Source organism: Chelonia mydas, chromosome 9, assembly GCF_015237465.2.
Source record: "Chelonia mydas isolate rCheMyd1 chromosome 9, rCheMyd1.pri.v2, whole genome shotgun sequence".
NCBI lineage: Eukaryota > Metazoa > Chordata > Testudines > Cheloniidae > Chelonia > Chelonia mydas.
The window spans coordinates 8103828-8126447 of NC_057855.1; the positions used below are offsets into that span (position 1 = coordinate 8103828).

General features: G+C 57.6%; 1 protein-coding gene across 6 annotated transcripts in view; it reads left to right on the plus strand.

Annotated features, from left to right (window-relative positions):
- Window positions 1-5898: 5898 nt before the first annotated feature.
- FAM131A (family with sequence similarity 131 member A) overlaps window positions 5899-22620 on the plus strand; it is a 36617-nt gene continuing 19895 nt past the window's right edge. Inside the window, exons 1-2 of one of the 6 annotated variants that reach the window (XM_037909631.2) lie at window positions 5899-6048; window positions 17315-17454. In XM_037909631.2, coding sequence (XP_037765559.1) covers window positions 6018-6048; window positions 17315-17454 — 171 coding nt within the window. In that variant the 5' untranslated portion in view covers window positions 5899-6017. Of the gene's footprint in view, window positions 6049-17314; window positions 17501-22620 lie in introns of those variants that run through there. The other 5 variants (XM_043522850.1, XM_043522852.1, XM_043522851.1 and 2 more) reach the window with 5 other exon arrangements.

The following is a 22620-nucleotide window of genomic DNA, read 5'->3' on the forward strand; positions in this document are numbered from 1 at the left end:
GGTTTGTCGTCTGAAGTCAGCAGATTGTTGACGGCGAGTGAGAGTCCTGCAGACAGTGATAGCTGCGCCCATGCAAGGGCTGGATAACTGTCAACTACCACCCCCGTAGCCTCTCTAAAAGGCACTGTGAAGCCCTGTCTGAACTGGGCTCTCTGCCTTTGAACGTTTCTCCTGCAGCTGCATTAATCTCTACCTGTGCTTCCACCGTAACGCTATTTGCCTGAGGAGCTCTGTGCCGAGATGTGGCCATACACAGCTGTATTAAGTGCCTGTTTCACTCTTTATCCCCAAATGTGATTTACAGGCTTGACTTCTGGGATCGGACAGTTTCCACACCCTCCCCGGCTCTGTTTCTCAGGGTCATGTAATAGCTTCCACGGAAGGGTCGTTAAGAGACAATGCCAGAGCAGGTAGATTTAATGGCTCTAATCCAGTCTTTTTGCAGAGCATGAACCCAGGTGGAACAGTGTGTGTCAGACTGAAAAACCAGGTGGATTAAGAGTCCCACACAGATGCCCAGGAGCATCTGAACTGGCTGGGAGAATGTCAACCGGTTCTGTTCTGTTCCTGTAATTGAAGAGGAAAATTGATCTCACTTAGCCTATAAAACTAGCGGAGATTGTCTACGTGCGGAGGCTGCTTAGGGTTTACAGTCCGTTTTCTCTAATGCTGTCGTCCCCCAGCTAACTAAAAACAGTTTGTTTCCAAGAGGCTGGTGGTCAACATAACACCGGCCACGTGCCCCAACGAGGGGAACACAGGTGCCCAAGCCCAGCCAGGCCTGCAGGGGAGAAGCAGTCGGCATCTGGGGTCGTGTAGCTGGGTCCTGGGCTAAGAGTGGCAGAATCAGGGGATTCCACCGTGACACAGGGAAGGGCCAGAGACTATGAACCTCAGGGGGGCTCTCCGAGAGACCCAAGACATGACAGCTAGCCCTGTAGCCATGAGACTGTAAGAAGGTGGGTAAGTATTAGGCTTCCCATTTTACAGGGCATTAACCGAGATGGAGAATGAATGTGATTTGCCCAAGGTCCCACAGGGGGTCTGTGAGAGAAGTGGGAACAGATCTCAGGGCTCCCAATGCCCAGTCCCTGCTCTAACCCAGCGGCACTTGCTCCTGGTCTAATGCACCCTCAGGGTTCCAGCTCTGTAGCTGTTCCTCTGAGTACACCCGCGTGGGGAAGACGAGGGGCTGGTGGCATCTCCTCTGGCTGCGGGGAACGTCACTGCTGGTTCCTTTAATAGGGAACTTCAAGGGTCAGCTGCCAGGACCTGGGTGCAGGATTCTGTGTTGCTGCTGCGGCAGCGGACTGATCCCCCCCACTCTCTCCCCCCCAGGTCCTGGCAGCTAAGTCTAGGAGATGCTAATCCTGTTTGGCTGTGAGGTTGACGACGGCGAGTGAGAGTCCTGCAGACAGTGATAGCCGTGCCCACGCAAGGGCTGGATAACTGTCAACTACCACCCCCGTAGCCTCCCTAAAAGGCACTGTGAAGCCCTGTCTGAACTGGGCTCTCTGCCTTCGAACATTTCTCCTGCTCCCGTAGCTGCATTAATCTCTCCCTGTGCCTGATCAGTGAGGTGGGGCTCTGATGTTCAGAGGTGTGCAGTGAGCATCCGGCTCAGCTTTGCATTCCCGGGTCAAAGACCCCCAGACGCTGGCCTAATGACACTTTCTCTCTGTCATCTAGGTATATCTAAGGCACCCATCGCCATGGTCCCTGAGCACCCATCTCCTTCTCTGCCTTCTCCCTGGATAATGAACACTCATGACAGTAACTCTCCCCAAAGAGATGAACCACTTGGAGCCAACAATAGGGATATGGGAGGACTCCTGAGCTCTGGCGTGCTCATGTTCTCTCTCCCTCTTGTTGCTTGGCAGGACCCTGAGGGGTCTGGATAAATGAGCAGGCCTCTGAGAGCCTCTCTGCGTGTCTCCCTAGGGGTTGTGTCTCCTGAGTGATTCACTTACCCACTCAGCTGTATTATCTGGCTGCAGATCCAAGGGCTGCCCTCCAGCCAGGCAGGGAGAGAGGCAAATGTTTGAAGGTGATCCTCTTTCAAAGGAATCCATCACTGGGCCAGTTACTTTGGGGGCGGGAGGGAGTTCTGCGCATTCTCTTCCCAGGGCATGCTTCCAAAGTAGGCAAAGCTAAGGCCTACAGGAAGAGTTTGCATCACTGTCTGGGCTGAGCCCTCGTTTGCCTGGAGGCCAGTGTGTTTGAGGGGGTAGTTGTTTGCTGCGGATGCTGGCAGTGCACAATAGCCTGCCTTTTATGTGTTCTTCCCAAGCGCATGAGGGAGTGCACACTGGGTGAACTAATAGCAGGAAGAAGTGGCTGTTGGCTCAGAAATCTCTCTCCTCTCCCCCATCCCGCCTTGCTTCTCCTGTCAAGGCTCTGCCACTGGACTTAGAAGGCAATTTGACTGACCCTAAATCAGCAGGGATGCCGTTCGGGGTAAACCAAAATCCCTGGCAGCCTGCCCTGACCTGAGCAGAGCTAATCTAGCCTCCAGCGAACTCACAATGAACCTACACTGAGTACCAATATAGGTCAAATAAAGACCCCTTACCTACCGCAGCCCCAGCCCATTACATGGGTGAGTAATGAATTAATTATGGGACACTTCCTGAGCATAGGCTCCAGCTTCCAAAATGAGCCCTTTGCAAGGGGCTTTCTGGCTGGATGCAGACTTCCCAGGAGCAGAAATTTCCTGCATCCCAATCTGTTCGCTCCTTCCTGTTTGTTTCGCAGGCTTTCACTATGCAGTTCAGCAGCAAATGTGCATGAGAAATGTCCCCTCTGAGTCCCTAACTGGTGCTGTTCTGGGCTAAGGGGATGTTCGCGGTGTCAGGGCTGTTTAGAATTATTGCTAATTGTTTGTGTTATGGTAGCCGCAAGAGGCCCCAGGTGAGCCAGGCGCTCCATGATGCGAGATGCCGTATAAACACCTAGTAAGAGGCTAGCTCTGAAGAAGAATTGACAGTCGAAATAGACAAGCCAGATGGGGGTGGGAGAAAGGGACGTTAACCCCATGCCTGTATTTGAACCCCTTGCCAAGAGAAACCCAGAGGTATCATTTCCTAGTTGTTAGTCGCCTCCCAAGTGCTTCTCTCTCTAGGAGGCTGCAGCTAATGAGAGGCCCTGCCTCAGAGAGCCGACAGCCCGAAAGCTTGATCCGGTGAGGACCAGGTCCTATCAGATGTTTTTAAAGCTGCTCTGCCCTCATTTGGAAGGGCAGGGTGGGGAGCTCAGCACCTTGCCCTGCACCGCGACCTCATTGAGACACAGAGCCATAGCTATTAGAGACGGAAAAGGCCGATGGTCCCAGCTGGTGCAAAGCAGGGCCCCGTGGGAGGGTTCTTTACAGTCTAGTTCCCAATGCTCTGGCCACGGGAGCCCACCACAGTCTAATTGGCTGTGACAACTCTGCTGTGAGGGCCTGATTCAAAAAGCTATTGAAATGCCATGAAAAGGCTCCCATTGGCTTCAGTGGGCTTTGGAAAAGGCCCATACTGTGTAGCACTCATGAGATGAAGCAAATAGTCTCCCCCTAGCCTTGCTACAGTGAACAAATTGCAGAGGAGTTCATCAAATAAGGTTAGCATTGAAGCCACTGGAATTTAAAGGTACCTCCTCCATGAAGATCGGCCCCACGCACTTCAGCTGGTTTGCTTAGAAACAGACGTTTTTATCACCCCAACAGCAATTTCCTCCACATTGTGTCCGGCAGCCCGAGTGCGGGGGAGGGGGGAGGAAGCAGGGGGGGCACCTCTTCCCAGCCCCTTTGTTCTGCAGCATTTCATTTCTTATGTCTGCCGAGGTTTCCTCCCCAACCTTTTGCTGCCTGGATTTATCAGTCCATTTCATCATGTTACACTTGGTCACCGACGTGACACCTCTGTCATAAATACACAGGCAGGGGTTGGGCTTGGTGCCTCTTTGTGAATGTGATGGCTGGGGGGGATGGGGGGAATGCAGAGCAAAAGAGGGCTGGAACCAGCTGTTTGTCCGCAGCGCCAGCAGAGCGTGGGCATCAGAAGGGCCTGGCTGCCCCCCCTGAACTGTCCCTCAGGGTGCGTCAATCTTAAACTGGAGGGACCATTTGAGGAGTGAGGGAGGAGTTCCGCCTTTGTGCTTGTTTACTCCTTGGCCTCTGCTGGGCCTGCCAGCTGGGGCACCGCGCGAGTGCCAGTTACCCTGGGGTTTGTGATGGGCACGCCTTGCTTGCTAAAACTGCGCCCCACGTCCCCCATCCCCTCCCCCGCCACTACGCTCAAATGGCAAAAACTCCCTGTCACTGGTGAGCCTGGCTGGATGGGAACCAGGCTCCATAACCCGTTATGATCACACCCTGAGCCAGCCGGGATTTATGACTCACAGCTAATACCAGGGACAACAGTCACACAAGGAGCCATTGAACTGGGGCGTGATCGATGCTGCTGAGTGCTTTGCAGCCAGCTCTCTGCACGGCCGGGAAATGTCAGGGTGTATCTTGCTCTCCGGTCCTGGGAGCCCGAGACCAGCCCTGTGACAGGTGCCGTGTTCGGGGACCCTTGTGTAGCTGCCATCCCAGGGTGCTAGGTGACCGGGCTGACATTTCTGGGATTGGTACGAACACCCGGGAGCCACGAGGAAGGGCATAGCTACTCCCAATGCAGCTGCGGTGGCTCGGGCAGCTGTTTCGTGAGCCCGTCTCATCTGTGTAGGGATGAAGGGAGAGTGCAGAAGGGCTGGGGGGGGGGGGGGGGTTGCTGGTGAAGAAGCAGTGGAACGAAGTGGGGCTTTATTCTTTGTCGGGGGGAAATGTCTCGATCAGGGCCCCGGGGTCCTGGGGGCTGCACACACCCCGTCCCTGCCCCACAGAGGCTGACAGTGGGTGGGAGAGAGGAAGGAGTATCCTCTCTTGGCTGATGGGGAAGTGAAGGTCAGAGAGCTGGTCACCCAGGCAGCTTGCAGCAAAGCCAGGAACTGAGCCTAGATCTCCTGAGTCCCTCCTCGTTCCACTGACCCAGGGAGGCCACCAGACCCAGCAAAGAGTGGGATGAAACCTCTAGCGAGGTTATGGGGCTTGTGTTTGCCGGAGCGGGGGTGGACCTTTGTGACCTTTGCACCAGAGGGAGGTACTGGAGTAACTACAGGTCCCCTTGCGATGGCTCAGCGCTGCCCAGCCCAGCCTGGCCCAGGGCTTTTTCAATGCCGGATGCTTTCCTTCTGGATCATGTCCTGGGCCGTGAATCCCCGGGCAGGCAAAGGCGGGTGGTGTCTGTTGTGGCAGTGAGGGACGACATCACTGTTGGGCTGGAGTCCCTGCCAAACCGGAGCTGAGGACCCCTCTGCCTGGGACCATTTCAGGTTCAAACTGGGCTGACCTGAACCCTTTAGCAGGAGCAAACTCCCTGGAGCAGGAGAAGGAACCGGGCCGAGTGTCGCCCCACCGGGGTCTAGTTAAATGCCCAGCGGTCTTGGGGCGCCGAGCCCCTTGCGCCCCCAAAGTCCCTGGCCCTGCTTTCTGAGCCGCCCGGGGTCCGTGCGGGGCGAAGGAGTGCGGTGGCTCTGCTTCTGGGCCAGGGGCTGCGGATGGTTTGGTTTCGACTCGGGGTTGAGCAGGGGCGGCTGGATGGGCCAGCCCCACTTCTGGGGGCAGCCCTCCCGCTCCCGTGGGGGCTGGCTGGGCGGGGGGGGCTCTGTGTCCCCCCCCCGCAGTGGGGGAGCAAGGCGGGGGCGGGCTGGCGCCCGGCGGGTCCCCGCGCCGGAGGGGGGCTCGCAGCGCCCGGGGCCGAGCGGCGGGCGCTGCCCAGCGTCCTGAGCCGGGCCCCGGGCAGGCCGCTGGCCCCGGTGCTGAAGCCCCGCCCCGCCCCGCCGCGCGGCGCTGACGTGGCCGGGCGAGCAGCCGAGCCCGCCGCCCGCCGCTCCCGGGCCAGGCAGAGGCGGCGTGTGGCCGGCGGCGGCGGGTCTGCGGCGATGCGAGCGGGCTGCGCTCGGCTCCGCTCCCCGCCAAGCCGCCCCGGCCGAGCATGGGCTGCATCGGCTCCAAAGGCACCCTCGGTAAGCGCGGCCGGGCCCCGCGGGATGCCCCGAGCGCCGCAGCCGGGGCGGGGGGGATGCAGCGGGGGGGTCGCGCCGCCGCCGGGGGGTCGCGGGCCGGCGGGAGCCCGCGCGGTTAGTATGCAGCCGGCAGGGCCGTTGCCCCGGCGCCAGTCTCCTTAGGAGACCTTCAGCTCCCCGCGATCCGCTCCCGGAGGGAGGGAGGGAGGAAGCGGCCGCGGCTGCGGACGCCGGGGCGGGCCGGTGGGGAGCGATTCCCCGCCTCGGTGGAGCGCGGCCGGGCCCGCAGCTTCTCCTGGCCGGGCTGCGGGAGGGGGCTGGCGGGGACGCGGCGCGGAAGGACCAGGGGCAGGGTCAGCCCGGCCCGGCCCGGCTCGGCTCGGCTCGGCGCTGGTTCGGAGCGGGCTGGCCGGTGGCAGCGGGGCTGGACGCGCTGGGAGTCGCTGTGCCCGGTTGGCCGGAGTGCGGGGCCGGGGGGCCCCGGGGTGCTGCGCTGCGTCAGCCCCAGGGCCCCCATCCTGAGCTTGCACCGCTCGCTGAGTTGCTCGAAGTTGCTAGGAGGGAGGTGGGCCGGCCCCAGAGCTCTGCCTTGGCCGCTGCGGGGAGAGAGCCCCCGGCCTGGATGTGATTGACCCACCCCCCTTCCCCAGCGCGCAGCCCCGGAGCTCGCTCTCCCCTCCTGCTTACCCGGCTCCCAGCAGCGGCTCTGCCAGACCCACACCCCAGTTGCTGGGCAGGGGTGGTCCTGGTGCTACTGGGGCCTGCCGTGTTGCTCTCTGGCCAGCTCGTCCCTTCTCCAGGGGGCAGCTCCGGGGCCCCTTGCTGTAGGGGTGAATCTCCTGGGCCCTGGGATTGCAGGGAGCCCTTCCCCAGACAGGGCCAGTCCCCCAAGGGGAGAGATTCCATCAGGTGGGCCAGCCAAGGCCATGGGGAAATGCCCCTGAGCCCCCACAGCACAGGGGGCTTGTTAGCCAAGGCCAGCCCCAGCCATGAAGGCGGGCAGAGGGCCGCTGGGGCCTGTCTCTATATGGACACCCTGTACTGCAGCCCCTTCAAAACTCATCTGCCTCTGCGGCCTGGCGATCCTAGTCCCGGGTTAAACCACAATGGTTCCCAACGTCCTGGCCAGCTGGGCTCAGCTTCTGCCGGGGTTGGGTGTACTCCCCCGGGGGGAGGGGACCAGTCCCAGGGTCTCTTACCGTGTCGGCATCCTTGGTGCTGCACAAGCCTCTGTCCCTGTGCAGACGCACCCAGAGACCCCACTTCCTCCTCCCTGCTCTCTGAGACCCCGGCCCAAGAGCGATAGGGACTCCTGTTACTGGTGGGTTAACGGGTGCTGTGGACTGGTCGGGCACCATTACTGCCCCGGGGAACCCCACTGGTACCCCTGAGCAGCAGCTGTTCAGGGAGACTTTGTCTCCTCTCGCCGAGCCTGTTTTTGAGAGGAAGGATGGTCTTGTGGATAAAACCCTGCTCTCAGACTCATGCCCGTAAGGGCCTGAGTGGAGCTTACGTGATGCCTAGGCCTCGTCCAGCTCTCTGCAAGGGTCGTCCCCCCTGCCACTGCGTACCTGGTGCCTCTACTTTGTCTCCTGCAAAGACCTAGCCTGGGCCCAGCAGTCCCTGTGCTCCAGCTTCCCCAGCTCAACTTCCTGCTTCGAGGGCACTGTCCTGTGGACACCTGCATCGGCGGGGGGGTTTCTGCCAATGTAGTTAATGTGCCTCTCCGGGAGTCGGTAGCCAGCTGGTTGGAAGGATTCTTCTGTTGCGTTAGCTGCAGGAGTTAGGTCTGCACTTGGGGTGCGGAGAGCTTCACAGCCCTGAGGGGGTCCCTAAGCCAATCTGTTTCCTAAGTGAAGACCAGGCCTGAGTCTCTCTCATTCTCTTTGGAGGCCTCGCTGATTTGCCACCCCATGTGCCTCCGGCCCACCAGTATCCCCATCGCTCAGTGTCCCACAGCCTGAGGCACAAAGTCTGGGCTGCCCTTCTTCACCATCCCATTTTGTCACCCCCTGGACAGCCACAATACCCTATGCAACCGCTTCACGCCGAATGCATCCTCACCCCTTTGGATATATCTAGCTCTGATGACCTGTCCTTCGGCCTCTCACTGCCTTTTCTGGGCCTTTGTTTTGATCCCACTTAAGTCAATGTGGGTTTTTGTCCAGTGACGTCAATGGAAGCAGGATTGGACCTTTTCTTTCCAGTGCGCATCCAGCCTGCACTGGCTCGGGCTGTTAGGAAGGATCCCTGCTTTGGAAAGGCCCAGCATGCTCCTGTGTCTCTCAGTTTAACTCTCTGCCTCGCTGTTTGCTTTGCTCCGAGGTCTAGGCAACCAGCTGTGCCTCTAATCCAAGGTTTGAGGTAGCCTCCAGCCTGACCCTGTGTGGTGAGCTCACAACTCAGCCTAGCAGCCGGCTCCTTCACTGGCTTTAAAATCTGCCCCTTTAAAATCAACCCTGTTTAAACACCCACCTCTTACACCAGACCTCCGGGCCTGATCCTGCACGATCCTGAGCCCCCTCCGCTCCTGTTGACTTGGGTCGCCATTGCGGGTGCACCGCAGGATGAGGTCCTAATTATATCTCTGGTGCTCAGTGGGTCTCCAACGCTTCCATCGAAGGCTGGTTGCGGTCCCCTTTGTCGGCTCCCAAACAAAAGCTGCTCTCACCAGTCATCATCCAGTCATTTTCCCTGCTGTGCCATTCAGCCGGGTAATAGCAGGGTCATTACAATTGCCGGTGAGTCTGACTGTCCCCCTGGCTTTTGCTGCTTGGACGCTCTGAGTCCCAGGGCTTGACCCCCACCGGACCGGGAGGGTTCCTGTTACCTAGCAACTTGTAACCAAACTGTGTCGGCTTTGGTAAGCTTAGGCTGTGTAACTAGCTCCCCTCCCCATCTGTTGGTTTGTTTCACTTGTTGCATTGGGTCTGAAACCAAAGAGATAAGCTCCTCCAGGGAAGGGAATCTCTTCTACTCAGGGCGTACAGCTCCGAGCACGGTCGGGCCTGGAGCGCGCAGCTGTCCCCACCGTGGGATAATTTTTGGGTTCCTTGTTAGGTAGCGAGCGATTACCCCACCAGCCTCCCCCATGCTGATGTAACGTTTCCTTCCTGTCAAGTTTGGAGTCGTCACCGTAGCCAATTGATTTTTATCATCTCACCACGCAGCGGAGGCATGAGTGATGAGCTTTGCTCCCCCCCGGCAAGCATTCCAGCTAAGCCCTTTTTTGGCCTTAAGCTTTTACTCCAGCATTAGCATCAAGCCGGTTGTCACTCCTTGCTATGAGCTCCGTTTAGCTGACAGCTGGCTTTCGCTTGGCACAGGGCCATGCCTCACCGTGTGCTCTTAGCCTGGCCACTGGAAATGTCACGCTTCCCCACACAAGGCAGCGCACGCTGGGAGTGACACACGGCTGGCTGGGTGGAGTCTGAGGGCTGGGTCCTGATTCTGCTCCCACTGAAATCAACGGTACAACTCCCAGGGACTTCAGGTGGAGAGCAGTATCCAGCCTGATGTGGGAGCTAGACACCTCATCTAGGGGGACCTCCAGCTGGGGCTTGGGTCGGGAAACTCCAGCTAGGGCATGGACCTTACTGGACAGGCTGTTCTGAGAGAAGGAGGCTACTCCTTTCTCGTCTCCCTGTCCCACGACTGACCCAGCCTCTAACGCAGAAATGCTGAAACCCCCCGACTGGCCCAGCCCCTGCCTACGTCACGACATCCGTATAGTGTGTGCTCACACATTCCACACTCAGCCACGCTCACTAGCATGACACACTTACTGTACCCCCAGTTAGGTCAAATCCACATTTGCTAATGTAGCAGCAGCCTGGATACCCGCCGGGGGTCATGGGTACATGGCTGTGTCCAGGCAGTGTTAGTCATAGCGGGTGTCCCATCCTGGGTCTTTGGCAGCTGTTGGACTGGCACTGTAGTGCCAGGTCTGAGACAGGAAAGGATCCCACCTCATGTACGGGATCTGTCCCCAGCCCTGGTGCCCGTGGGTCTGGTCCACACCATCAAGGTTGCAGTTTTGTAGTCCCAGAGCAGTGATCAAGGCAGGTGGGTCCTCTGATGTGGCATGGAGACAGAGCTGTGCCTCTCCCTGGCTGAGAGACGCTCCTGGCCAGGATCACGTTCCATGTGCTTGGGGCAGTGCTGGGGGGGCGGGTCCCGGGGACAGTGCCTCCCTGCGCTCTGTCCCTCTGCCCACCCTCTCCCCAGCATCCTGGCTCTGATATACCATCTTGGGGGGGGAGGGGAATGAAACCTTCCCCGTCCTCGGTCCATGCTGTGCCTCTCTTCTCCTCCTCCGGTGTTAGCAGCGGGAGGTCACCTTTGCAGGGTGCTGGGGGTCAGCCCCTGGCCCTCTCTGCTCTCCACCCTGTGTGATTCCAGCGCCGGCTGACGCACGTTGCCTCTCCCTGACCCTGCTCCAGCTGGCCACACGTGCCCAGAATCTCTGATGCTGGGGCTGTCCGTGCTGTGCCAGCGGGGGCAGCCTGTCCCGGGAGGAGGCGTGTGGGAACTGGCACCCGGCTGGCTCATGCCCGACACTGGGCAGGAGGCTGTCTCCTGTCCCAGCCCTGACGTGTGCTCATCAGAAAAACTCACTGTGCCAGAAGCACCGTCTCCCCCCTGGAATATTAATGGCTCCATGGTGGGAACATTGTGTCCCTCGAATGGAGCAGGCTGTAGCAGAATGCACGTTCCTTGGAAGGAATCTTGGCTGGAAGGCACATTTCCCACCCCCCATGCAGTGGGGCTGCACCTCACCCCTGATCTGCGGGGCCCACAGCCTCCTTCCAGCCCCCACTGCCTTCTCCTTGCCCCACCCCACAGGGCTGAGCGTCTTGTCACCCCCCACCAGGGTTCAGTGCCTTCTCCCACCCTCCCCAACTCCACTCCCCGCCCGCCCCCCCGCCACATGGCTCAGTGCCTCCTGCCCTCCATGGCCTGCAGGGCTCAGGACCTCTCTCCTCATTCCTGCTGCCCATCGTGTTTGGTGCCTCCCCCGCGCCTCCCCCGCATGGCCTGCAGGGCTCGGCCCCTCTCCTGGAGGGAATGAACAGGTGGTTCAGGGCGCAGGATTGTCTAGGATCAAGCACACGACAAATCAAGCCCTGTCCCCAGAACTTATGCCAAAAACACCCAGCTCCCTGCGCCCCACTCCCCTCCCTGCCATGGCAACCCCGTCTCTCAAGCCCCTAGCATCCCAGCCGGCATTCACACCCCGTGTCACGGAGTCCCCGGGCGATGCTCTGGAACTGCTCCCTATGCAGCCAGGCAGGACCCTGGGGAAGTCTCCTCTCTGGGAGCAGCCTGTCTGCAGGGCAAGAAGCTCACACGGCTTCCACCTTCCTGGGTCTGACCTCGGAGCATTCAGCATCCTCTGCCCCTCCGTGCACTTCCCACAGCCAGTCCGCCCAGGTGGGGTCCTGGGGAAGCCAGAGGGTCCTGCACCCCAACTTCGCAGTCAGACGTGACTCTCAGCCAGCCAGTAAAACAGAAGGTTTATTAGATGACAGGAACATGGTCTAAAACAGAGCTTGTAGGTACAGAGAACAGCACCCCTCAGCCGGGTCCATTTTGGTGGGCAGGGAGCCGGACAACCACACCACATCTACACTTCACTCATCCCCAGCCAGCCCCCAACTGACTCATCCTCCACCCCCCCCTCCTCTGGGCTTTGTCCCTTTCCCGGGCCAGGAGGTCACCTGATTCCTTTGTTCTCCAACCCTTCAGCTCTCACCTTGCAGGGGGGAAGGGCCCAGGCCATCCGTTGCCAGGAGACAGAGTTTTGGCCATTTATGTACCCCGGCCCTTTGCTCTTCAACAATTACACCCCCTTATCCCACCACCTAGAGACTTAAGAAATGCACAGGGGAAACTGAGGCACCCCTACAATATTCAGAGGAAACATTAAGAACAGTCCTGCTTCGTCACACCCAATCACTAGTGTAATGCAACCACTGCTGGGGTGGAACTGGGGACGTGAAGAAGAATCCTGTATCCTGAGGCAGACAGGCTATCCTTACGCGAGCTGGGAGTTGGCCGGGTCTGTGGAGATACTGCCCCAATGCGCGTAACAATGACCATGGTCCACTGGGTTTACATCGCCTGTCCAGCGAGCCAGGGCCTCCTAGCACCATGCTGGGGCACTGACTGAATGCTGACACGGATGGAAGGGTGCCCTTTGCTGAGTCACCCCTCCCTGTTTCTGCAGCTGGCTGGTCCTTGGAGGTCTCCCATCCAAACTTCAACAAGGCCTGCTGCTGCTTAGTGCAGATGGGCTCCTGGTGGTTTGGCTCTGTGCCTTCCTTCCTTTCTTTTGGGCCGCGAGCCCGGTGCACTGCCAGCCGCCACGGCACCTGCCCAGGGTCCTCGGCTCTGCTCCTGATTTGCCACGGTAGCACAGAGCGGTTATGCCCCATGGGGAAAAAATACCCCAGCCACGGCCATCCGTGCCCAAAGGTCACCTGCCAGGCGGCCAGAAACTGCAGCAGAACCCAAGCCGCAAGCCCTTTGCTGCTCCTGTGGGATGCAGCCAAGCTTCTGGGAAAGGGGGAAGCACCTGGCTCTGGCTAGTGCAATTCCACCTTCCCAGCTTCCAGGCACCTCTGCTCTTCCCCGCTCTAGTACAGCAGCTCCCCAGCGATGGGTCCTGGCCCCTCTGGGGATCGTGGGAAGAGTGGCGGTGAGTCGTGCATGCCCCAGAGGCGCTCTCCCCCTCTACCCCGTGCTCTCACTTCCCCTGGTGCAGCAGCAGCCCTGCAGAGGAAGTGTCCGGAGCCAGGGAGTGGACAGTCAGCAGCCTGGCAGTGATCCTGGCCCAGCTGGGGGCATGACTGAGGAGAGCCAAACACGGGGGCTTGGGCTGAGAAGGGGAGTGGGGAGCAGGGGGTTGGAGAGTGGGGGAGGGGAGTGGAGAAGGGGGTCAGGGGGCTGGAGGGCCCCCACTTTAAAGGCACTCTGCAGCCTGGTGTGACAGCTCCTAGCAAGCCCGAGTTGTTTTCTCTCTCACTGTCTCTGTATATGTCACGGGGGATCCCTCAAAAGACACAGTGCGGCTGGTGGGTCACCTTAGTAAAAAGTTTGGCAACGTCTGCTCTAAGAGGCAGCGCTGTCTAGTGGTTTGAGCACAGGACTGGAATCGGCTCCTGCTTATGCCTGGGTAACTGGGGCGTGACCCTACTGGTGTCAATGCGAGGAGCCAAGCCTGGGGAAAGAGGAAGGGTTAATAACATGGACAGAAGCATGTCGGTGCTTGTGGGAGAAGTGGGCAAATCTGGGCGTGAAGGTGGCATTGCTGGCAAAATGGAAGGCGCTGGGGTCTCGCCTCCAGCGTAGAGCGTGGCCTGTAAAGATGGGCCCCGGGATGAGAATCTTCCTCTTGCTATGCTTGGCTTGTGGGCCTAAACCCACCGTGAGGGGTGCACCTGGCTGGACAAAGAGAAAGCATTGCATGCTGGGAAATGCAGTCCCTGGGTTACAGCTCCCCATGCACACTGAGCTCTGTCATGGGCCCCGCTGGAGTACGGTGTGGGCTGCAGCTGGTCCGATGCAGCGTTCCGGGTCTCTAAGCAAGACAGGCCCAGAGCGGGAAATAGCTAGATTTTCCTTTTTCAATGTGTGCGTTGTGCCTGCCACTGGGAACTGCTGTGGTATAAAGCCAGGCCTTTGCCTCTTGGGTGGAAGATGTTCCACGCTAGCACCTCCCCAATGATTTCATTGACTGCAGGGCTGGCTTTGTGGGAGCGTCGAAAGCTCTGGCCAGGATCAGCGACGCTCTGGCCAGAATCAGGGCCCCATGGTGCTGGGTGTTGCACAGAGACACCGGCCCTGCCCTGACGAATTTACAACCTGGTGAAAAGCTGGAGGCAGTGACTGTGTTAAGCAAGAGGAGAGAGGAAGGGTGAGAGGGTCAGCGGGGCGTAGTGACCTCCTGGAGTAGATCAGAGAAGGCGTTAACCTGGGCTGAATTAACACTAGGAAAACCAGACTGGTCTTCTCAGCCCTGCATTGACAGGCCATGGGGCAGGTTAACCTCCCATGGCTCATGCCTGCCATTTCTATGCCTTTCACAGGGTGTAGGTCTCTTTTTGTGGCTGCAGGGTGAAATGCACCCCTGACCCGGAGGGGAGGCACAAGGCCTAGGCACCGCTTATGACTTGTGCTGGCCCCTGTGCACCGGGTGAATTACTCCCCGAAAGAACCTGGCCTGGTTTGCAGCAAACAGCTACAATTTTCCCGGCACTTCTCCAGGGAGGGAAGCTCTGCTTGTGCTTTGGGGACTCTGTGCTTTACATAGTGACCCAGGCAGCTTTGTAAACGAAGGCACAAAATTGTCCCCACTGGCAGAATCCACATGACGCTAAGATGCAGCAGGCCGAGGCAAAGGGCTGCTCTCCGTGCTGCCTAGGGAAGCCTCATGCTGGGATTCTGCTCCATTCCCTACCTGTGCAGGACTGGGACTTTCCCATGGAGCGGAGCTGGGAGGGTACGCGACCCATCAATCCCATCCTCCTTTACTGACCTGCCAAGTCCTTGTGTTCTGGACCCCCAGGGGTTTTCCTGCCACCTGTGAGGACATCCGCAGCCTATGCTGGAGGCTTCCCCTGGTTCATTTGAGGGGGTCTGGGTCAGCTCTTGCAGGGGAACCCAGAGCCCTTCTAGTCAGGTCTTGGCAGGTATGTAGAGAGGACATGGGTTTTTCAGCCCTTCTGTTCCGCAGTATAACAGATGCCTTGAGAATGGGGATATTAAAATCCCCTCCCTAGGCCATGAGCAGGAACCTGTTCAAGTCACTGGCAACATTCTTAAAGGGAGCAGAATCAGGGCCTTAAACTGCTAAAAAAACCAATTCCAAACCGCCCCTGTAAATAAGAGAATGTAGTAGTGTCCCCTGGTGGGAGCCCAGCATTTGACCTTGTGTGCGTGTGTAGGGGGGGCAGCAGCCCAGCCCCACCCCAAACTTCATGCCTTTTTAACAAACAGCCATGAGTGTGAGGATCAGGCCTTTGGCATTTGACACTTGCAGTGAGTTTTGGATGGTCTCAGACACACACTAGGGAGAATCCTGGCTCCCAGGATTGCCCTAACTAGTGAGATTTCACAGCGTGCCGAGTATGGCATTCCAGTCCATCCTGACCCTGGTGGTGCCTTGTCTCCCATTGATGTGGCCACAGCTCGGAGACAGAAACCCCCCCCCCCCCCACAACCAAAACCACAGCGCCTCTGAAAAAAGGGTTCCAAGCAAGCCACATGAGGATGTGGCCGGGATGGCAGGGGGACAGAGTCTCTGCTGGAATAGCATGCTGAGGACGGGCCTGGCTCACAGGCCCCGGGGTGACATTCACCCTGAGGCAGAGGGCCAGCAAACTGCCTATTCATCGCTTACGCCCTGTGGCCTAGTAGAGCGAAGTGCAGACCTGCCCCTCCTGAGATAGAATCGCACGTGACCCACTGGTGGGTGAGTGTGTGGTCAGTCCCCTTTCGTGCCTGATCCACAAAGAATGGGATCCTGTTCCAGCCGCTGCCGGGGAGCCCGGAATCCAGTTGTGTGTGTAGCTTTGGGGGTCCCAGTTGGACCGCTGGTGTTTTGACCAGGATGGCAGCTGTCACAAATGCCTTCTATGATAAGTATTACAGTAGGGCATAGGGGCCCCAATCCCACTGCGCTAGGCACGATGCAAACATATAACAAAGGGAGGTCCCTGCCCCCGAAAGCATGCCGAACTAAGCAGAAGAGACAACAGGTAGATGCAATAGACAGGCGGACAGGGGAACAATGAGACGATTGGGATCAGCGGCGCACCAGCTGCCGATTGTTTATGTTCCATCCGGTTGATACAAGAGAGAACAGCACAGTTAGTGCCGACAGCGTGTCTGCTAGGAAATCCGGCAGCCCTGTTCGGGTGTGTCTGTGCACGGTAACCCGTGTGCGCGTGCGTGTGCGTTTGCACGTGTAGGGCCTTTATGCTGTTCTCTTTTGCTAGAAGAGTGCAATTCGCTCCCTCTGCATGGCAGGTTTGTTCAAGGTTCCACACACACCACCTCCCACCGTGTGGAGGGTTTGCTGCCCTGGGGTTTACATGGCACTGCGTTGGGGTGGACTTCACTGGACGGACTCACAAAATCCAGGGGGATAGCCCTGGGGAAATGCAAAAGATTGGCCTTGGATTCCGTGCTGCAAATTCTAGTGCACAATCCCACCCCCTTTCAACATGGGGGCTGAAACCCACAGGGCAGTCCACGCACCGAGGTCCCTCTTTGAAGTTGGATTGACATAGCTGCGTTGGTTGGAGGTCTGTGAAGAAACCACACCCCTGATGACACGTTTATACCGACCTAAGCCCCAGGGTAGATGCAGCTCTGTTAATGGAAGAAGGAAGGCTTCCATCGATTGAGGCTCTGACGACAGGCTCTCGTGGTGCCGCTGTGCTACGGCCGCGGAGGGGGGTTCTTCGGTCCTTGCTGTAAATCCACCACTCCACGAGGTGGTAGCCAGATTGATGGAAGAATTTTTTTTTTATTTTAACCTAGGGGTGTCTACACCAGGGCTGAGGTCAGCTTCATTACATCCCATTTTTCACAGCCCTGAGCATGAGAAGTGAAGCGGACCTATCTCGGCAGTGTAGATCAGCCCGTAGCGACCGTCATTCGGGGACGTGGTGTCCCTACACGGACAGAGAAACCCATCCCCCTTCCCCAGCGCTGTCTGCACAACAGGCTTATGCTGGCCTAGCTGTGCCGCTGTCGTCTCTGGGTGTAGACACAGCTGGGCCTCCTTGGTGCTTTAGTGCCTGTTAATACTTGGACTAAAACATTAAACCAGCCTCTCCTCTCCCCTTCTTATTGCTCCTGTTCCCCTGGGGAACAGAAAGTAATACCCCCTCTGTGCTTTTATGGTCCCGCTGGGATGACTAACATTAACCCCTCGTTGTCACTGCCCGCCGCCTCCTGATGGCGCTCGGAGACCTTAGAAAGAGGCTCGCTGGTAACAACGGGGTGACATTTACATTCAAAGTCTGGGATTCCTTAAAGGGAAGAATCAACCCCCGCCGTTGCCCAGAATTGGAGAGATCTGGTCCCAGCAGAAAGCTCAGAGCTGGAGTCTGGTGCAGAGCAGAGGGGACACAGCCAGTGTCCTGCCCACGGCAGTCACTTTCCTGGAGGGAGCAGTGCAGTTTAGAGTCCCCAGAAGGCCCCGCAGCAGGGCTAGGCTCTTGGGGGCTGACGTTTCTCTGTGCTCTCCCCACAGTGGCTGTGGACACGACTTTGCATGTGGAGTGGAATGAGGTGAAGGCCCTGCCTGCCCTCTCGCCTTTGGGGAGCACCAGGACGTCGCTGGTCCACAGGCTGGTTCGGCAGAGCTCGGTGGACAGCCAGGACTCTCTCGAGGTGCCACGGTTCTCATCCCTCTGCCTTTGGGGACGGGGGGTGCTCCGTAGGTGAAATGAGCTATGAGTGGGCGTGTGGGTCTGTGGGGCAGCTGTTTGGGGCAGGGGGAGATGGGAAGGAGGGCCATGTGCCTAGCGTCTCTGCCTTTCCAATTCAAGTGAAAGCCAGCTGCCGGTTATCTAGGGGTTCTTTTAAGGCCCCAGCTGCTGGAGTCAGATCTAAGTCTCACTTCAGCCCTACTTACGTGGCACGTAGGCCTTGTGCGATGAAAACAGCACCTGGGGTTTGGCCGGGGCTGCTGTCCTCCCTACCATCAGGATAGACCCACAATAGCAACATTTCCCCCTTTGCCAGTGCCTTGCAGCTGAAGATCGCAGAGTGCTTTGCAACCCAAGAATGAGCCTCACCTTGCAACCTTCCCCCGGGACACAGGTGGCAGCGGTAGGCCTATATTGGAGGAGGGGAAACTGAGGCCCAGAGGGAGTACGGCCCCCGTTTTCCACCGTAGCATCCAAATATCAGTGGCTTGTTTTGCAACCGTGGATCTAAGAGACTTGCTCAAGGTCAGGTCCAGCATGGGCAGCTTTGCCAGCCCAGCCCCATCATGCACCAGCCCACCCTGGCGTGGCGCTCAGATCCCACAGTACCTGTCGACTGTGTGATACATCAGAAATCTTTATTGGCATGACAGGCAAGGGTAGAACCTTTGGGCAGGGAGGAGCTGGCTGCAGGGGGACATTACTGAATTCCAGTCATCTCCTCCCCTGGCCTTTCGTTTCAGGGTCTCCCACATCTCACGGCTGCCTGGTTTAACTTTCTGCCTAAGGCTGCTGTATCCCCGGGGCTTTCTGAGGTTGTGTCTACACTGCAAGTGAAGATGTGCTTATAGCACGGGTAGGCACCCCTGTGCTAGCTTTAACCTGGGCCACGATAGTAGTGGAGATGTCCATCCAAGGCCTCATGTTCGTACCCATCCCGCCGCTGTGACCAGCTCCAACCAGAAAACTGGCTGTCCCCTTTGCCCTTGTCTGGGCTAGAGTATTTTGCCACTGTGAGCACCACCGCAGCTCCCAAGCGCACCGTGCTCCAGGCTAACGTCACCGGGCATTTGCGCGTGCCCTGGGGAGCAAAGCTGCCTCCGCAGCCATGTCCCTCGGCATCGTTGCAGGGCCAGCGTGCACAGGAATAACAGGCATTGATGGTGCAGTATGTCTTCCCGCTCTGTCTGTCTCCCTGCCCGGTGCTCTAGCTGTATCTCCAGCTCAGGGCTCTGCTCCCTGCAGCTGTGATGGGTTGGGGATCGCTCACGTCCGTAAGCACCGCCCGTCTTGTAACTTAGGGTGCTGTACTGCTTTGCTGCTGTGGCTCAGAACCTTGACACCCATAGCTGGTCCTTGAGTATAAAGGTCACATCGTGGCTTCCACCGGCCTTGCAGGGTGACCCCAACAGCCCTTCTGGTCCCCAGATCCGTCTAACCTGAGTTCTTAATGACCGGCCACTCGGATTTTCCCCTCTGGCTCACCGGATCAGTTCGCTTTCGGGACACATGCTCCAAACAGTTTGCACAAAGGAGAGCTGCTAGGCGTAAAAATAAAAAGTTTACTTAATAGAAAAATCCCAGGTTCAAAGATGAGCCAGTGAGGAAAAACAAACCCAGGCAAGTAACGCAGCGAATTAACAGACACACAACTCCAGGCTTCACACTTCTGTGTTAGTTAACTTGTATTAGAAAAGGGACATTGTCTATTGCCCCTGCACGGTTTCCCTGCATGCCCTTATGATAGAAGGGATCCAGCCTTTCCCCAGCTTCCCATTTAGAGGCTGTTCCTCACCCCCATCGTTTCTGGATAAAAACCCTCAGACGCAAGCCTGATTTTAAAAGGCTTTCCCCCCTCACCCCTCTCTTTCTCCTGGCATGATGGCTCTCAGTTATTCAGAGTAAACTCCCTCCTTCCTTAGGTTTCCAAGACTGGGGGTTTCTTGTCAGTTTCAATGTCTTTCCATTAACTTTAATGGTCCCCCATTGTCTGTTCCTGGCTGGACAATGGGTCATTGCTTGGAGCCAGTTTCATGGAAACATCTGGCTTGAGAGAAACCACCCCTTCTGGGCGGTGTGTGTGAAATCGTAGAACAAGTCATGAGTTTAGTACTTTATATACATAGATTGATCACCACAATCTGTCTCCATATCTTATAATACCCATCACGCTCAGAACATCACAGGCTTTCATAAGAGACTTCACTCGCTGCACTTTTCTAGTACGATAACGTTGTGTGCAAGACATTGGTTCAGTTACTTACTCTCTGGAGTTCAGCCCCCCTGGTTTCCGCTTGGAGTGTCTGGCCCCTGATTGTCACAGCAGCCTCTCTATGGTTAGAGTGCTGGGGGACTACGGCTCCCCCAGGGGTAGAAATGGGTGCCCAAAATCAGGGGTGTCTGGGCCAAGCTAGGAGGCCAGGTGGGTCTGCACACACTCTTCCCCCTCCCCCCGCCCGCCCCCCGATGCTTACACCCTCAATGTACTTACACTGCCCGAGCCACCCGTGGACTGCCTCAGCCGTGTCCCCTGTGCTACTGAGACCTGAAAAAGTAAGAGCGGGGAAGGGTCCTTGTAAATCCACCTACACCCCATGTTGCTCCAGCACCCGCTTGTCCTCCCTGTCAGCCCGAGCAGCAATCTATCCCCCCAGACCCCAACTGCGCTAGGGCAGGGAAGGAAGGGAATGTCTCCTCTCCAGACCCAGTGAGTGCAGATGGATGCTCTGTAAAAATAGGACACGCAGTGTGACTGCTCTGTACTGCTGCAGCTTGCAGGGGCTGTGACTGGACCAGGGCTAGCAAAATCTGGGTGTCCTTGTTCTGCTCTGGTTTCTTCCTCCATGCAGCTCCCTACCCCTGATCCAGTCAGACCCACATGCCCCCCACTCTGCTCAAAACTCTCTCCTGATTTGACAATAAAGCCAGTCCCTTGCCTTGGAGTAATTCATCAATTCCCAGGCCAGAAGGGACCACTGTGATCATCTAGTGTGACCTCCCGTATCACGCAGGCCAGAGGACTTACCGCAATAATTCCTAGAGCAGATCTTTTGGAGAAAACATCCAATAGTGGTTTAACAATTGTCAGGGATGAAGAATCCACCATGACCCTTGGTCAGTTTTTCTAGTGGTTAATTAGCCCCATTGTCAAAAATTTACACCTTGTTTCCAGGCTGAATTTGTCTAGCTTTAACTTCCAGCCGTTGGATTGTGTTGTACCTTTCTCTGCCAGACTGAGGAGCCCATTATTAAATGTTTGTTCCCCCTCATCAGTCTGGATTGTAGGTGGCTTTGTCCTCCCAAGTCCAGACCAGGCTCAGGGCTGTAGAGATGGTAGATAAAGTGAATGCCCAAGCTATGGGTGGGCCCCAGGGGCATTCTCTGCCGCTCATGAGCACCCTGCTTCGGCCACATAGGCGCTAACTCTGGGGGTGCTCCGGGGTTGGAGCACCAATGGCCGGCAGCCTCCCCATCAGCTCACCCCCCTCCCCCAGCGCCTGCTGGCGGGTCCTGCAGATCAGCGCCTCCCCACTCCCTCCCCACGCCTTTCACCCACTGTGATCAGCTGCTTTGCGGTGTGCAGGAGGCTGGGGAGGGAGGAAGGGGGACCAGTGAGGATTAGGTGCGCTTGGGGAGGGAGTGGAACTGGGCGGGGCCGGGGTGGGGCCTTGGGGGAAGGGGTGGAATGGGGTGGGGCCTGGGGCAGAGCCAGGGGTCGAGCACCCCCGCCGCTTTGCTTTGGAAAGTCGGTGCCTGTGTCCTGCCAGGCTTCCTTTCTGAGCAGGGGAGAGACCTTGCTGAGCTCAGAACATGGGTCTAGCCCCGAGCTCTGCACCCAGCAACCCCCTGGTTCAGCCCTGGGGAAAGCAACCCTTTTGCTCTCCTGTTGGGAGCAGTGCACCCAACGGGGGCTGGGGCAAACGAGGCAGAGAGATGCTGGGAGTGTGGAAGCAGCTGAAGCCTGTCTCTTTCCCCCTAGGTACAGCCTCCATGATCTTCAGTGGGATTGGGGGTGCTCAGCAGTGCTCATAATCTCCCGCTTTGATGCAGGGGCCTAAATACGGCTTTAGGAGCCAGCTCTGGGGTTCCAGGTTTGCCAGTGCGTGAAGCCCCCTCAGAGCAAGGCAGAGCCTTTTAATGGATGCCTCTGGGATGGCTCTCTGGGTACCCAGGGCAGTGAGTCCCCCTGTTCTCCCTCACGCTGGAGGCAGGGGGATACTTGCTTGTGCTTAGCTGGGTGTCAGCCACCTGAGACCTCCAGCCTGGTAGCCCCCAAAAGTGCCCTCCTCGGGGCAACGCCAGCCCTCCCTTTGTCTTGCAGGCTAATGACAGGTGCACCCTGCTCCCGGAGCCCCTCTGCAGGATGTCCTGTAGTGTCCAGCCCCTTATCAACTGAACGCCCCCAGAAACACCAGGTCTCCTGTCCCCAAGGGGCCAGTGCACACACCAGTTTGTAGGATTCAGCTCAGGATCGGCTCCTTGCTTAACATCACAGCTCTGAGATAGTCAGAGTGAGCCATGGAGACGTTTAATATCAAAGATTCAAGAGGGCATGGGAAAGGATGTTGGAAACAAACTCGTAATGTGCTTTCTGGGGGGCCAGGCTGACCTCCCGGCTAAAGCTGTTTACCTTACCCCCAAAGTCCTCTGCAGCATTTCAGACAAGGCTGGTTGTGGTCCCATTTTCATGCCTGTCCGCACGCTGCCCGGTTACTTCCAAAGTGCAGGCTGACGGGGTGTCGTCTTCCTCTGTTACTTGTGTCCTCAAAGTAACCAGGGAGCTAAGCAGGGGGCAGCATCCATTGTGTTCGCTGAGAGTGCTTAATTTATAGCTCAGCAGAGAGACAAGTGAGTAAACATCCCTTGGCTGACAGAAAACCTGTTTGTCAACTCGGCTTTGAGACGGAGTCGAAACCTTGTTTGCTGTACACATCATAACTCCTCAGGTAGTGTCTGTACCTACCATTCACACCACGAGTAATGACCAGTGTGAGCCCAGCTTTCATTTAAGACCTCCCAGTGACGTTCCTTGGTGAACCAGAACGGACACACCAGAATCAGGACGTGCCTGTAACTGCTCTAACCCATTGGTATTGAGGGATTCTTGGATTACAACCTCCCACGTGGT